The sequence below is a fragment of the Engystomops pustulosus genome, chromosome 2, assembly GCF_040894005.1.
Source record: "Engystomops pustulosus chromosome 2, aEngPut4.maternal, whole genome shotgun sequence".
In the NCBI taxonomy this organism is placed as follows: Eukaryota; Metazoa; Chordata; class Amphibia; order Anura; family Leptodactylidae; genus Engystomops; species Engystomops pustulosus.
Window position 1 is genome coordinate 72,313,123 of NC_092412.1, and position 15,737 is coordinate 72,328,859.

The following is a 15,737-nucleotide window of genomic DNA, read 5'->3' on the forward strand; positions in this document are numbered from 1 at the left end:
ATTAAAGTATGCGCTGTGGAAAAGGATAACAAATGTTGGGTCATATAAGTTTTATGGTGCGACATTGTGATGGAGACTATTGAATAGCCTCCTATTATAGTTCATGCAGCCCCTCTACATGTATACAAGAACATTAAATTAGTCAGGTATCTCAGATCCCTGTGGTGTATAATGTATGTCAAAAAATACAAGACAGACAATGGTTTATTTGTATACAAAAATATATTATATGAGAAAAAAAAAAAAAAAAAAAAGCTTCAATACTTTTGTCTCAACTATTACATTACAAATAATCTTCATAAAAGCATTTAAATTACAATTAAGCAATATGTGTGTAAAAATTACAGTCAACTGTATCTCAAAGTATTAAAAACAAACTTCAGTTATTCTACAGCCATGCAGCAGGTCCATACGTGGAGTCACATAGCAGAATGGAGATGCTGCAGTATGTAACCCTTCTTCATGAGGACTGACCGCCTCTGCTTTCTTGCAGGCATCACATGGTATGACCAGCCATACGGTGCTTCACATGCCTGGGAGAGGGAAGGGGAAGAGGTTAACATACAATAGACCTGGATTACAGTACAGGTATGAGATTATTATAGGATGCATGAAAAGAATAAAATCACAGATAGGTGTAGCCTTAAAGAAAAATTTCTTGAATAAAGTCATTGCAAAATGTAATCAGGGAGCATATGACCGATCAGTACAGAATCACCCCCACAACTTCCATTATCAGTTGTGACTTGCAGGAGGACACCCTGCTGGGGTATGAAACATTAGCATGGCCACAGAAGATTAAGTCAGGAAATATAAGAATGGTATAGAGATATTGAGAGTGACATCATATAGTCATAGGGGGGCATTTATCATACGCTGGAGCTCGTGCGGCCCCCACTGCTGCATAGTCGCAGCGGGATACATCAAGAGGCGGGGGGAGGATACTGCTATGCGTTTATTCTACGCCAGGCAGGGCCTGGTGTATAAATAATTGCAGTCGGCTACTTAAAAGTCACTGTTGACAGCGAGTGCTCCAGCAAGGGGACAGTAACGCCCCACGCTGGCTAAATAGTTGCAAGTGCTAGGCGTGGCACAGAGGCCCTGATAAATAGGCCCCATAGTGATTATACAATGTTAAAACGGCTAATCTCTGCGTTCCTCCTTAAGGAGTCAATAATCTTTAAAAATTGTGTTATTTTTTGGCAGGGGTGGCAATGGGGGTAAAGGTAGTAAGCATTTATCATGTATACAAGGGTGCGGGGAAAAAAAAAAAAAAAAAAAAAAGTTGTGACATGGGTGTGACATAAGGGACCAGCTTAATACAAGCGGTCCTCAACTTAAGGACATCCAACCCCTAGCTACAAATGGACCTCAGGATGATTGTAATTTACTGTACTTTAGCCCTAGGCTACAATGAATAGCTGTAAGAGTAATCAAAGGTGTCCTGGCAATCCTGGTTCTTATGACAACCCAACATTTTTAAATTTGTCACCGAGACCAAAAAAAAAAAAAAATTGGCTGGGGTTACAATTCTAAAATATACAGTTCCGCCTTACATACAAATTGAACTTAAAAATAAACCTACAGAACCTATCTTGCAAGTAACACAGGGACTGCCTGTACTGGGCTGATCAGCAGTCACACCAATATACTTACTTGCAAGCGTTCTGTCAAGATCTGCAATGAAATCTTCCAATTCTTTAGTGTCTCCAAGTTTAGCTAAGGAGAGATGACAAATGGTTACAATGTAGCCCATACAAGATGCATTACATAGTCACGACCATTAAGAATGTGCTCAAACTATAGAACATAAAATAGTGCATGGAATGATGGGAAATGATACAGGTTTGTGTTACTCATGGCAAAATCCAAATCTAATATGATCTGTAACTATTGTTAAAAGCTGCTGACAGTTTTGTTGTCTATTTAAAGGGAATCCAAATTTTACTTTTTACCTTTTCGCTGAGTATCTGCAGGAGAGGACAGGGGTGGAGAAGACAGTGTTGGAGAATTTAGCTTTTCGTCACTGAAACTGAAACTGTTTCTACAGAGTGAATCTGCACCTGAAATAAAATATAAAAAAGGAAACTTAAATGCTTGGGTGATAACAGTAAGGAGTAGTTTCACAAAAACGGCTTAACATAAAAGGTGGAACAACAACAATACATAGAAAATGATTTCCGCATATGGCGCCCAATAGCCAACGCACTAATGTCTTTACTGTTAGGAACATCATGATTTTATATAGTTACTAAAATTGAGAAGCAAAACACAACCCCCATCATCTCACAATACTGTCGATGTAGCCTGAACAGGTTAACAGATTTTTCCAAAAGATAATCCTTGCACAAATAATTTGTTGACTTTTCAGTCACTGCCCTTGTCCCCAGTCCAGCACAGCAAAGGCAAACTTTTATGTATCCTTCCATATAGGTTACAACCAGAGACATTGCTGGTTATCAGCATTCGGATTATGCTAGAGAAGCAAAATGTCAGTTTTCCAGGCTTAAAGTTTCATAAATGTTGAGTTAGATTTCAACTAACTACACTAAACCAGCATGAAAATACTTCTTGTCTAATTGTCATTTTTAAAGCACAAGTATAAAGTTATGGACCAAAAAAAAAAAAAAAAGAGTTTTAGCACAGCTGGAGATAGCCATTGACAATACATCCAACTATAAATCTGGTATATTTAACATAATTTCTTATTAAACCAGAGAATTGGGTGGGCACTTCCTGGTTGTAACATCAGCTCAGGGCAATGAAGCCAGAACAGGAACAGCACGTTTGTAATTGGACAACCTGAAGCATGTGATGAGTGACATGACTCAAGGTCCTTTTTTTGCATTTCTATACTACTGACACTCCCAACAAGCCTCCTGCAGTATTAAGAGGTTCTATGCGTTTTCCATGGTTACCAGGAAGCACAGCAAATGAAGATTAGCCTGCAGGGAAAAGGCAAATACCGGCAGATAACCAATTTGAGTAAATTAGAGAATGGCTTATTTTTGCTTAGTGCTAGGGTTAGGTTAGGGTTAGGCAAAAGTTAATACTTTGCAGTTGTGTCGGTATTTAAGACACCACCAACCCCTTGTTTTTGTGTGTACTATATATTCAGAACGTGGCAGAGCCTCTACATAAGGTCACTCGAGGAGCAGTAAAAGCCTAGCCAAGTGTTAAAATAAATATAATTACAACTGTATAAATATTTCCTGAGGCTTTAGACAGAGAGTGAACGAAGATTTTTTTTTTTCCGGTGGACATCATCAAAGCAGTTTATCCAAAGATAAACTATTGAATAATATGGCTTGTTTATTAATAGTGTGGATAATTTATAACTGTGGTGACTCTGTAAATAGCTGTTTTTTTATCCAGGTCTGCAGAGTTGATTAAATCTTAATTAATTAAAATTGTATCTAAAATCTTCAAGACTATGGTTGACATAAGGGGTAGAACTTATTTACATTCATGGACTACCTCAGAACAGGTGTGCCTCTGAAGTCCATCTAATTTTTTTTCATATGAACCATCCTAATCCCCACTAGTACCCCAACCAAATCCTACAATACCCATGTTACTTCAGTGCGACAGGACCAAATTGTTTAAACATGTAGACTATAGAAAACAGTAGTCAGCATCAATAAGCAATATAGCCATAACAACAGCTGACATAACAACTAGAACAAAACAAGGCATAACATAGCAACACTTCCTGTGGGTTGACATCACTATACGTAGCAAGGACCGAAACTGACAGACTATGGTTACGAGGATATACAACACGTGCTACTTAAGCGAATTTCTGTAAGATGCATTTGAGCTATTCTCATATTTGTGCCAAACTGGGTCAATTACAGTTCCATCCGGAATCAAAAAGGCAGTCTATAACAGTAATCTAGAAGAGTCAGATGCTGGTAGCTTCTGTCTGAGCCCCTGGATTCCAATACAGATGTGAAAGGGAGACACAATGAATAACAACTTCATCTGGCAGTCCTCAGACTGAATATTAACCATCTGACTAACTAATGACATCATACTCCGGTCTATTGAATCCTTGTGTAGACAAGACAGCTGAGAAACCACCCACACGACACATAGCAAATTACTTAACGGCACTGTACAACATGGTAAACCAGATGGAAAGATCCCTGACCTCTGGTCTGTGGATCACCATAAGTAGCTCATAAACCAACTTCAAGATCCTCAGTCATTGGGTAGAATATAGACCGCAATGATACCTGCTGAATCCACAACAGTATCTACAGGTCTGCCAGTGCTCCAGCCATAGACTGCCACCGAGAGAAAGAAAGGTGGAAAAAGACCCAGTGCAGATTTACCTCTTTGAGAAAGGGCTTTAAAGTGAATTAATTTTTGGGGGTGGGGAGATGAAATATTTAATCCCTTTGTTCCCAAAGTATAATTACTGTCTTAAAGAGTTAAATCTGCACTGATGCCAAAGCATATTAAAGCCAAATTATTGGGGTTTTTTGAACATTTTGAAAGCAGCCACTCAAAGCCAGTGCCCCATTTCTTCACGTCTGTACAGGACAGGAGGTCTTTCATAGTGCAGGTCATTTGTCAGCAAATCCATATAGCCAAACACTTAGTTCTTATTAAAAAATTCCATAGACTGTTTGTGGCTCCTAGGGTGTGGATCTAGTGGTTATCTCTCCGCTTTATCATGATAGTCTTGTCATGCAGCTCTTTATCTTGCTTCACCAGTATTTACTGTACAGATTTCAGAACCAACTTAAAGGGATGTTTTCATGTAAAAATATAATTTACACACTTGAAAATTAGTTTGAAAAGGGTCCCTTAGATAACACGAAAATGGCTTTCAGTATAAAAAAAATTCTATCAACTCATTAAAGCAACAAATAATGTCATGATAAATCCTTTCAAAGAAATGAGGTGATGGACAGGGGTTGGTGTTGGCACCTACCACTATAGTCTGACCTGATAATACATTGCTATAAAGCACATGTTCTACCCTGTGGTTGGCATATTATGTACACTGTGTCCGGGGCCTGTCTCCACCTTTAGATTTAACCCAGTTACATGTAAATGTTAGGTGCTCACTTTCTGAGTCGCTGATCCCACTGTCGCTGATGCTCGTGCTACTCCTCCTCTTCATAGTCTGTAGATGTTCATCATATCGAAAACGCCTTTTGTTAAAAGGTGAGGAAAAGTCTTCCAAGACAGCATCAAATTCACACAACACCTCATTGAGATCATCATCTTCAATAAAGCTGCCTGGAAAAAATAAGTTGTACAATATTTAGTTTACTTTTTTTTGCATATACTAGATGGGAAGCTACTGTAAGAGCAAGTCCTTGTCCTGTCAAAAAAACATTTTCGAAGAATTCCTACCAAGTCCTCCTGTACTAAGAGCCTGTTTTATAATAGTATGGAAGACACTGTGCACCTCTGGATATGTAGCCTCAGTCTAAAGTCTATCCCTGTGGGATAACAAAATAGTTGACAACAACAGGACACCGCATACAGACTATGGAGAAATTAGATCTTTGGGGCAATCGCGAGGTCACCGAGGAAAACATGTTATTTCCACAGTTACTACAGTAAATTATAGTCTCTGTAGCCTTGGCATTTACGTAGTTTCCATCACAACTAGACTGAAAATGAACCAGGTTATGGTAAAATTCTGAAAAGGGAAGACATTATCAAACCACAGAATGAGTCACAAGCCATTACATAGCTGCTGGGCTGCTCTCATGTAATTTTAGGACAGTGATTAGTTTTCAAGACTTTCCCCGTACTGGCCCTGAAACAGTCATCAGGCTGGCAGATAACTTGTGTGGGTAACTTGGCAGCACCAGAGATCTCTTCCACTGTGAGTACTCCTCATAATAGAGAATTAGCCCAAGGCTGGGGACAAAAGGCAGAGAAAGCCTCTTTAGCAAAACACAACGCTCCACTTTATGGGAAGCTCTTTCATTCAACAGCCAAAGACACATTGAAAAGCACATCTGCTGGGACAGAAGCAGCACAGCTCTGAGCTCAATGGCAGGTTAAAGCTACACAACCTCTAACCTGTACAGGGCCAGGGGTACAGCACTGACAGTGTGCAGGGGTGTCCATGTGCCCATCTTATCAGACTAATCCAGGGCATCATGAAGAATAAAGCATCATTAAAATGCCCAAGTCCCTGCTTTCTGATCTGACGTGGGTCATACAGCTCCAGCAGCTTCTCAGATTACTCTAAACACACGGGGGACAACCATTCCATGCCAGTCAAAAGCTAAAAATGTTGGCACACTCTTAGACTGCTCAACAATTTGCAATTTTGATGCTTTTGCATTATATAAATTATACTTGAATGCCGAGGCAGCTTCAAGGTAAAGTGTGTTTTTGGCTCAAGATGTATCACAAATTTTAACAGGGGTCTGGCTGTGAGTGGAGTTGACATGAAAAGTGTATGAAAGGCTTGTTGTAATAAATGTTACTTGTATTTCATTGTGGACCAGAGGATACATTTAAAGAGTGAGGTCATCACCACATATTTAGATAATACATTAGGAACAGAATCTTTAAGGGCAGAGTAAGAAGATATCCCTATAGTAAGCCTGAAGCTCAAAATAGCAGCAAACATACTAGGCTACACTCAGCAATCTCATAAACTTTCATGGCGAGCAAGACCCTCCCCATTAGAGATAGGGACAGGTCCATGAGGTGGGACCAGCATCCCCTTAGAGATATAGATATAGAGATATAGATATAGAGATATATATATATACACACACACACACACACACACACACACACACACACACACTTCAAAAATACCAAGTTGGGAAAACCACTTTGACGTTCAGTTTAGTTCACAGGTTCCCAAATTTTGATAATTGACATTCTGAGATACAAAAAGTAGTATCAAGCCAAATTAGGTGCAAGTGGAGCTAAATTTTCATTAAAATTAAGTCACTTTACAGACAAATTGTTTTGACCCAAGACAAGCAAAATGTAGCAGTGCTGGGACACTAAGTGCCACTGGTCCATGGCAGCATCCTCAGCCATCAAGTAAGTAGCAGTCACCGAGGTGTCACTCTTTATCCTGGCATCCAGCCAAGTAGCAGTCACCTAGGTGTCACTCTTTATCCTGGCATCCAGCCAAGTAGCAGTCACCTAGTGTCACCCTTTATCCTGGTTTCCAGGTAAGTAGCAGTCACTTAGTGTCACACTTTCTGGCATCCAGGTAAGTAGCAGTCACTTAGTGTCACACTTTCTGGCATCCAGGTAAGTAGCAGTCACTTAGTGTCACACTTTCTGGCATCCAGGTAACTTGCTGGCACTGTGAACATAGATTGATCCAATGTAAAGTGAACCCCAGACATGACATGAAGGTGACTACAGAGCATCATGTAGCACAGGCTGGCAGTGAGACATGACAATTGCCCCCTAGGTCTGTCCCTAGAGGTGTACGTGACACGCAGCACTCACATTTCCTGGAGCTCTTCACTTTGGGTGACTTCATGGTTGCGGTCAGGTACGAGGCTTCCTATGTACAGTATAAAGCTCCCGGTTGTCGGTGCAGCTATAGCCGGTCACTGCTCCCCGGTATCACACACCCGCACTACTGCGCTCAGCGCCCGCTACCTCTTATATGCTCTGCAGCTGGTGGCGCTGACGTCACGCTGGGCGGAGCGATCCATTCATTATTGTCACCGAGCTCTAGTGGTGACCTCATTGTGCGCCGCTAGAGGGCGCCCCCCGCATGACGGCTCATCCGTGTACCTCTATGTGATGTCTCATAACACTGTGGTTATTAGTGGCCATATAATAATATCCATATGTAATAAATACATAAATGGTAACACAGAAGAAAACAAGAGCAGCAGCAGCTGGAAGGACCATTGCTTGTAGCAGTGCACATGAGCTCCTGATCATCATCATCATCTTCTCTCTGGGGATTTGGGGAATTACAAACCAGAAATGCAAATCTTCTCATCTACAATTTATATAAAGTGAACATATAATAATGATAGGATTGGTATACACTATGAAGTATTGCCTTGTACCTGCAGTATGCCACCTCCATTCACTTTCACTCATGGAAATTGTTGCTTAACCCAATTAAAGGGATGTTCCATGGAAAACACATTCATCCATGTATATAGGATAAGGGACAAGTACAGTCAAATGTCCAGGAGCGCAGAAGTCATCCCTGTGAATAATGTTTCTGTACACAGACATGACTAGCGCTCCATTGTCTTCTATGGGATCTCAAGCAGAAACATAGAAATGAATTGAGCACTGTTCACATGTCATTCTCCTAATCAATGGAGGCTTCAGCTCTAGGCCATAATTCATCTGACATTTGAACATTAGGCTACATGTATGTGAACGCATAAATTTCATGAGCCACAAACAACATGTGTCATCTGTGTGCGAGGTCTGATCACACATCGTCATAACCGTCTGGTCAGATAGCGCCGACTGTCCAAACCTTCTTTTTATAGGGAAATGTAGTATTTTTACATGGCACAAATTTGGGGTAACAGTGGTGTAATCTTTTATTAATACCCAATGTTTTGTATAATGATGGCTGTATTAACAGTTTTTATTTATTTATTTATTTTTATTTTATTTTTTTTTTCTGTTGCAATTATGTAGGTTTTGGAAACAATATTCTGAGACCATTTGAATTTTTTGTATCATATTAAAGAATGAAAAAAAGACGGTCAGGTCCAACCTTTGTTATGCATAGAACTATTTGTTCCCTTTTTATTCCTTTTTTATTGGAGGGAAGAAGTATTTTTGTTTTTATGTTGTTGTTTTTTTTAGCTTAGACTTCCACTGTGTTGGGAAGTTATCTATGTATCTATCTGGCTGTCTTGTGGTGGACCAACCACTGCATAATTCATTTGTATGGGTCGGACCATACAATAAGACAGTACAGATCAGACAGCTATCCCCTTTCCTGTTGACAACTTATGACTAGTAAATGCATGAATATCTCTCTAATTTAGTAAAAATATAAATAATACATTTTAACAAGCAAAAGTAATTTTAAGGGACCACAAATGCTAGTTAATTCTTATCATGGAACTATGGCACCACATTTGCAGGGTCCCAAAACATGACAACAAATCAATTGAAATGATAATTTAGTGCTAATGAAGTGCAGAATTTTTCTCTTGTTTCCCAAATAGTCCTTTGATATGTGACACGCCTAGCACATAAAGAAGATCTTTTTAAAGTTAAGGTACCCATAACTTATCACATAGACACTCAAGCATAGTCATCTGAATGCATGTGAATAGTAGATTAGGAAAGGTCTGGTACCATGTGTGTTACTGATAATGGTTGAGACAGACAGTATAACCAATTGTAATGAGACTTTACATATCATTAGTATATACTTTATTCAATGAGCCTGTGTCACTCTTTTTATTCAATGGAAAAATCCATAAAACAGTGAAGCCGATTGATGTTCTTTACAATATTCATCATAATGTAAAGTTTTCTTAGCTAAAATGTTTGCAGTTGGACATAAAGTTTGGTAGTAATTTAAGTAATTAACATACTACCCTTCTATTTTGGCAAAGGAGCTGAACTGATATATTACAGAAGCAGTGCAAATATTGGAGAGAAGGTATACGTTGTTCTAACAATTATTTTCAAAAAAGTTCTTAATGTGCATGCATTATAGGGTGATATTCCAGAATAGTCCCTGTTAGTTTTTATTATCACATGGTGCTATCATTTTCAACTAAAATATCATATGTTGTTATTATTGTCAATCGATCCATATTATTAGGTTTATCTTTAAACAGTAGAATTCTGGATATAACTGAGAATGATTACAGTACAGTATAGTATTTTAACATAAGGGCACATGTACTTTTGTTTTTGCTTGGCTTTTACTTCTTTTTTTGCGACTTGTTTGTGGCGCACCTTAGTACCTCCTTCAAATGTTGCCATTGTTTAGTTTTCTGCAGTGTTCTCTGAGTTATCACCTGGAACCAAATATTAAAGTTGCGACTTTTTTGAAAAAAGGTAGCAAGTCTGTAATACCTGAAAAAAACAATTACTTGATAGGCAGAGCGGTACAGCAAATTGCGCCTGTGTGCATTGTTCTGGGGGTCACAGGCCAGTTCATGGTGATGTAGATGGGGGGAGAGGAGCTGGGGGGAACACCAGAGCTGGAGCCCAAAGGTGAGTACAAGGATTTTTCTTTTTGGATGTCACAGGCTAAATTAGGTTATAATATTTTGTTGGTGCTGTATATATTATAATTTATTCGGATGACTATATAAAGGGGAGGAATATTGTGTTCAGTCATGTTGTGATGATAATATTTATTAGGAACATGCTCCATTATTCTGTAGAGGGGCTGTGGTATTTTAAGGGGCGCAATGTGGAGTTGGTTGTGCTTGTTCTTCCAGATGGAGCAGATCATCACCTATAAGCTACTAGATGTGTCACTAATGTCTGTGTCACTGACTGACTGCTAGCATACAAGGTAGCTTCATCAGGCAGGGAGGAGGAGGCCAGCATTTTCAAGTTTTGCAGCAAAAAGGCTAGAATTGGCCCTGCAGATTTGTATCACTTGGTTACTCACTTGCACATAATGGCCACAGAAACATGTGGTGTTTTATGTGGATTTTATGCATGAAGATCTGTATCATGTTTAGCTATCCTGACAGCTTACAATATACATGTCTTTAACTTGCTGATTGGTTGGGGTCTCAGTGTTGAAACCCCCACTATCACGAGAGCAGGGATCCAAAGTACCCCTGTTGCACATGTGCTCGCTATCCCATTCATCCCTATGGAGCTAACAGTGATTGCTGAGTATGGCACTCAGCAATCTCTGTCGGCTCCAAAGTAATGAAAGGGGCAGCCCGCACATTCGCAACCGGCTGATACGGTCATCTTTGGTTGTGACGAGAGAACCATTCCCGTGATCCATTTGGTGTCCCATCACTGAGACCCATAGCAATCAGCAAGTTAGGCACTATCCTGTGGATAGGACCTTACTTGCTTAGAAAAAAAACTGTAGACAGGTATAAGATAATTTAGTTTCCGGAAGGTAATTCTCACTTCATAACACGTGTGGTTAAATCCATAAGCATATGTAGTAACAGGCCACTTAAGATCATGATAGAATCACTTATTGTAATACTGCATCTCGTGTATTCTGAGTAGGGTAACGCACAGGAGCCAATTAAGAGATCATGAGTTATAAATTGCTAATTCAGTCCGCATGAAAAGCATTGTGTAACTTTTTGGCATTGTACTCTGATTAGTATTCTATCACCCTAGGATTTTAATAACAATGGAAGCCTTATGTATGTGCTTGGGCTGATGGCAGTAATCGGGTTTGTAGAAAATGTCTCTACATGTTACATAAGGGCTTTAAATAACAGATTACTGTGCATGAGGTACAGCCGCATGAAGAGCAAGCCTTGAAATTGTTTCTCTAGTTTACAGGTGATAGGTGAAGATAGGTTGTAACATTCCTTTGTCTTTAGTTACTATCCAATAAAAACATGGTGGGTTACAAATATAACAAAGAATCTATTGAAGAAATAAGGCTGGGTTCATATCACGTTTTTGGCATACGCCTAACGTATGCTGAAACGTATATATATGTTTAAAAATTTACAAAAACTGTTGCATTTTTTGTTATCATCTACGTTTATCCGCTTGCATCCGTTTTTACCCTTGAAAAACGTATACTTTTTATTTCCACTTTTGCTTCCAGCACCTACTGAAGCCAATCTCATGTGTCCTTACCAAGGTGGAGAATTTTAAGTTCCAAAGTTGGGCATAAAAACGGATGTGACGTATTGATGTATACACTTGAACACGTTCTGCATACATCATCTATAGACATCAATGTTTAAAAAATGTATACAGTTTTCAAAAAGGACATAGAAAATGTAGCAGCCCATGTTTTTGTCAACCAAAAAATAAAGAATACAGACACACAACAACAAAGTCAACAAAGCTTCTATGTTTACTACCAGTGGACAGAAATCTGACCATGGTCACACAAGTGTGCGGCTTGTTATATTACAGAGAGTAATCAGAGCTGTGTGATATAACGAGCAGTGCACCTGTGGGACCATGGACAGTTTTCTATCCACTGACAGTAAACATAGAAGCTTTCCATAGAATTACAGCAAGCAGAGATCTACACTCACCGGCCACTTTATTAGGTACACCTGTCCAACTGCTCGTTAACACTTAATTTCTAATCAGCCAATCACATGCTCAAGACAATCTCCTGCAGTTCAATCCGAGCATCAGTATGGGGAAGAAAGGTGATTTGAGTGCCTTTGAACGTGGCATGGTTGTTGGTGCCAGAAGGGCTGGTCTAAGTATTTCAGAAACTGCTGATCTACTGGGATTTTCACGCACAACCATCTCTAGGGTTTACAGAGAATGGTCCAAAAAAGAAAAAACATCCAGTGAGCGGCAGTTCTGTGGGCAGAAATGCCTTGTTGATGCCAGAGGTCAGAGGAGAATGGGCAGACTGGTTCGAGCTGATAGAAAGGCAACAGTGACTCAAATCGCCACCCGTTACAACCAAGGTAGGCAGAAGAGCATCTCTGAATGCACAGTACGTCGAACTTTGAGGCAGATGGGCTACAGCAGCAGAAGACCACACCGGGTGCCACTCCTTTCAGCTAAGAATAGGAAACTGAAGCTACAATTTGCACAAGCTCATCGAAATTGGACAGTATAAGATTGGAAAAACGTTGCCTGGTCTGATGAGTCACGATTTCTGCTGCGACATTCGGATGGTAGGGTCAGAATTTGGCGTCAACAACATGAAAGCATGGATCCATCCTGCCTTGTATCAACGGTTCAGGCTGGTGGTGGTGGTGTCATGGTGTGGGGAATATTTTCTTGGCAATCTTTGGGCCCCTTGGTACCAATCGTTGCAATGCCACAGCCTACCTGAGTATTGTTGCTGACCATGTCCATCCCTTTATGACCACAATGTACCCACCATCTGATGGCTACTTTCAGCAGGATAATGCGCCATGTCATAAAGCTGGAATCATCTCAGACTGGTTTCTTGAACATGACAATGAGTTCACTGTACTCAAATGGCCTCCACAGTCACCAGATCTCAATCCAATAGAGCATCTTTGGGATGTGGTGGAACGGGAGATCCGCATCATGGATGTGCAGCCGACAAATCTGTGGCAACTGTGTGATGTCATCATGTCAATATGGACCAAATTCTCTGAGGAATGCTTCCAGCACCTTGTTGAATCTATGCCACGAAGAATTGAGGCAGTTCTGAAGGCAAAAGGGGGTCCAACCCGTTACTAGCATGGTGTACCTAATAAAGTGGCCGGTGAGTGTAGAAAACTGTAAGGATTTGATACAGAAAATATATTGGAAAATATTATAACTTTTCATCAGAAAAAGAATGACATTAATTTGTTGTAATGGGAATACCCCGTTAAGTAATTTCTCAGCACTTGTACAAAATGCCTATATAAATAAATTCATACAGCATGAAGTAATCTTACTGAAGGGACCATGTACTGTGTGCTGTGGAACTCTGAAGATCTTGTACACTCAAGCTAATATTTCATATTGCACTAAAGCAAAAAAATAAAAACAAAAAAACAAAGGCAGACAAGAGGACTGGTGTTTGTCCATAGGCTAAAACCAGTATTCCAATAATCACAGGGAAGGGGTAAAACCCAAAAGAAACTGGCACGGCGCTATTGGGACTCCTATCCAGAAACCTTCTATTATGCCAAGCGTTTTTCATGGCAGCTAAGCGGGTGCCCAACTCCTCAAGCTGGCTGGTTCTATATAGCTGTTAGGAAGAGGGCCTATTGTTTCATCTGCCCATATTATTGCTTCGTAATGTCTAAAGATGCTGCTGAATATTATTGCTTCGTAATGTCTAAAGATGCTGCTCAATATTATGGCGCTTTATAAATAATGATAAAACAGGGACACTAACCCATAGATTCAGGCACCGTGATTTTCTGCAGGAGCACTTCACTCCTCCCACTGTGTGCTGAAACTTCCTGTGCTGCAGTGAGGTTACATCAGGCAGAGGGAGGGGGGCAGTACTAAAAGAGTACATAGGAGGGGGAGTACGGGAATGGGAATGAGCCCTAAGTGCCCCAGGTTTGTCATGCTCGATTCTGATGGTAGATTAGGCACAAGACTATGTTAATAATAATCTTTATTTACATAGCACCATCATATTGCGCAGCATTTTACAACTCATAGGGGACATATACAAATAAAATATTACACTACATAGTACAAACAGTCATATGGAACAATAGGAGTGAGGGTCATGCTCGCAAGAGATTAGTCTATGAGGATGAGGGGGTGACACAAGAGGTAAAAGAGCTTGTATAATGGTCCAGCCATTCTTTATAAGGGAACAGTATAAAATAATTGAATACATTTCTGCTGCTTGAACCAGCCATCAGCCGCCATCTTATATACAAGGTCCAAAGTGAAAGTGACTGCAGAGAAGCCTGGGGCCTGGAATATATATGGTGTTTGCCGGATAACAGAGGGGAGATAGGACATAGGATGGATTAGTAAAGGGAGGGTTGGCATTTCATGCAGTTAGCAAGTGTGATAGGCTTGCCTAAAGAGATGGGTTTTAAGAGCATGTTTAAAACTTTAGAGGTTGGGTATTAGTCTGATTAGGGCATCCCAGAGAATTGGTGCAACTTGGGAGAAGTCCTGGAATCGTGCATGAAAGGTTTGAATTAAGGTAGAGATTAATCTAGAATCACTGGCAGATCAAAGAGCACAAGAAGGATAGACTGAGATGAGAGCAGAGAGAGGGGGATGTGCAGCATTATTCAGAGCTTTGTGGATGAGGGTTATTTTTTTAAACTGGATTCGGAACAAGACAGGCAACCAGTGCAGTGATTGGCACAAACTGGAGGCATCCGTTTAGCGTTTGGTCTGAAAGATGAGCCTGGCTACTGCATTAAGATGGATTGTAGAGAAGAGAGTTTAGTAAGTGGAAGGCTGATAAGTAGGAAGTTACAGTAGTCTAGTCGAGAATGAATCAGAGCAACAATTAGCATTTTAGAGATTTCAATTGTAAGAAATAGGCAGATTCTGAAGATGTTTCTGAGATGCATGCAGCAAGAGTGAGCAAGAGATTGAATATATGAGTCCAAGCAAAGATATATCGTTGGGAAGTAAGAGTTCTCCATATGGAGACTTGGTCAATGAAGGCCGCCTTGTAGGCGTATGGAGACTTATGGTCATTGATGCTCCATTAAGAAATTGTGGGAAAATATACAAATCTATTTCAGAAGGAACCCCGTTGAAACAGCACTGTCTACTGTTGGGAATCTGTTCATTCTGGAATAGATATACTGGCTTGGTTTTAATCCCCCATTATGTCATTAAGCTTCCTAAAAGCCATGCTTGATGTCAGGGGAGCTTTCTTATAAGGCAGGTAAAAGAGGCGTGTTTTGCCATCCAGGAAAACTTATTTGACTATTTTCCTGCAAAGTTTTATAGAATGCCTATGTAAAAAGACAAGTATTGGGGGTTCCTTTGAGGGTAAAACACAGGTATTTGCACTTCTGATTATTTTGACTATCTTAATATTACAGTTTAGTTCAGTTCTGTATATGAAAAAAAAAAATTTCATTTACATACACAGTGAGGTATAATTTAGATTTTCACACCAAACCTATTAAACATCTTTATAAACCAGACCTGCAACCAGCGAGTTCTCAACTCCACATAAT

General features: G+C 40.0%; 1 protein-coding gene across 1 annotated transcript; it reads right to left on the bottom strand.

Moving 5' to 3' along the window:
- Positions 1-249: 249 nt before the first annotated feature.
- On the bottom strand, positions 250-7,619 carry RGCC (regulator of cell cycle). Its single transcript, XM_072135280.1, has 5 exons — positions 7,459-7,619; positions 5,080-5,253; positions 1,956-2,063; positions 1,657-1,719; positions 250-533 (listed from the first exon to the last, which is right to left on the bottom strand). Exons 1-5 carry the CDS (start codon positions 7,490-7,492, stop codon positions 526-528), a joined length of 387 nt encoding a protein of 128 aa, XP_071991381.1. The 5' UTR covers positions 7,493-7,619; the 3' UTR covers positions 250-525.
- Positions 7,620-15,737: the final 8,118 nt, after the last annotated feature.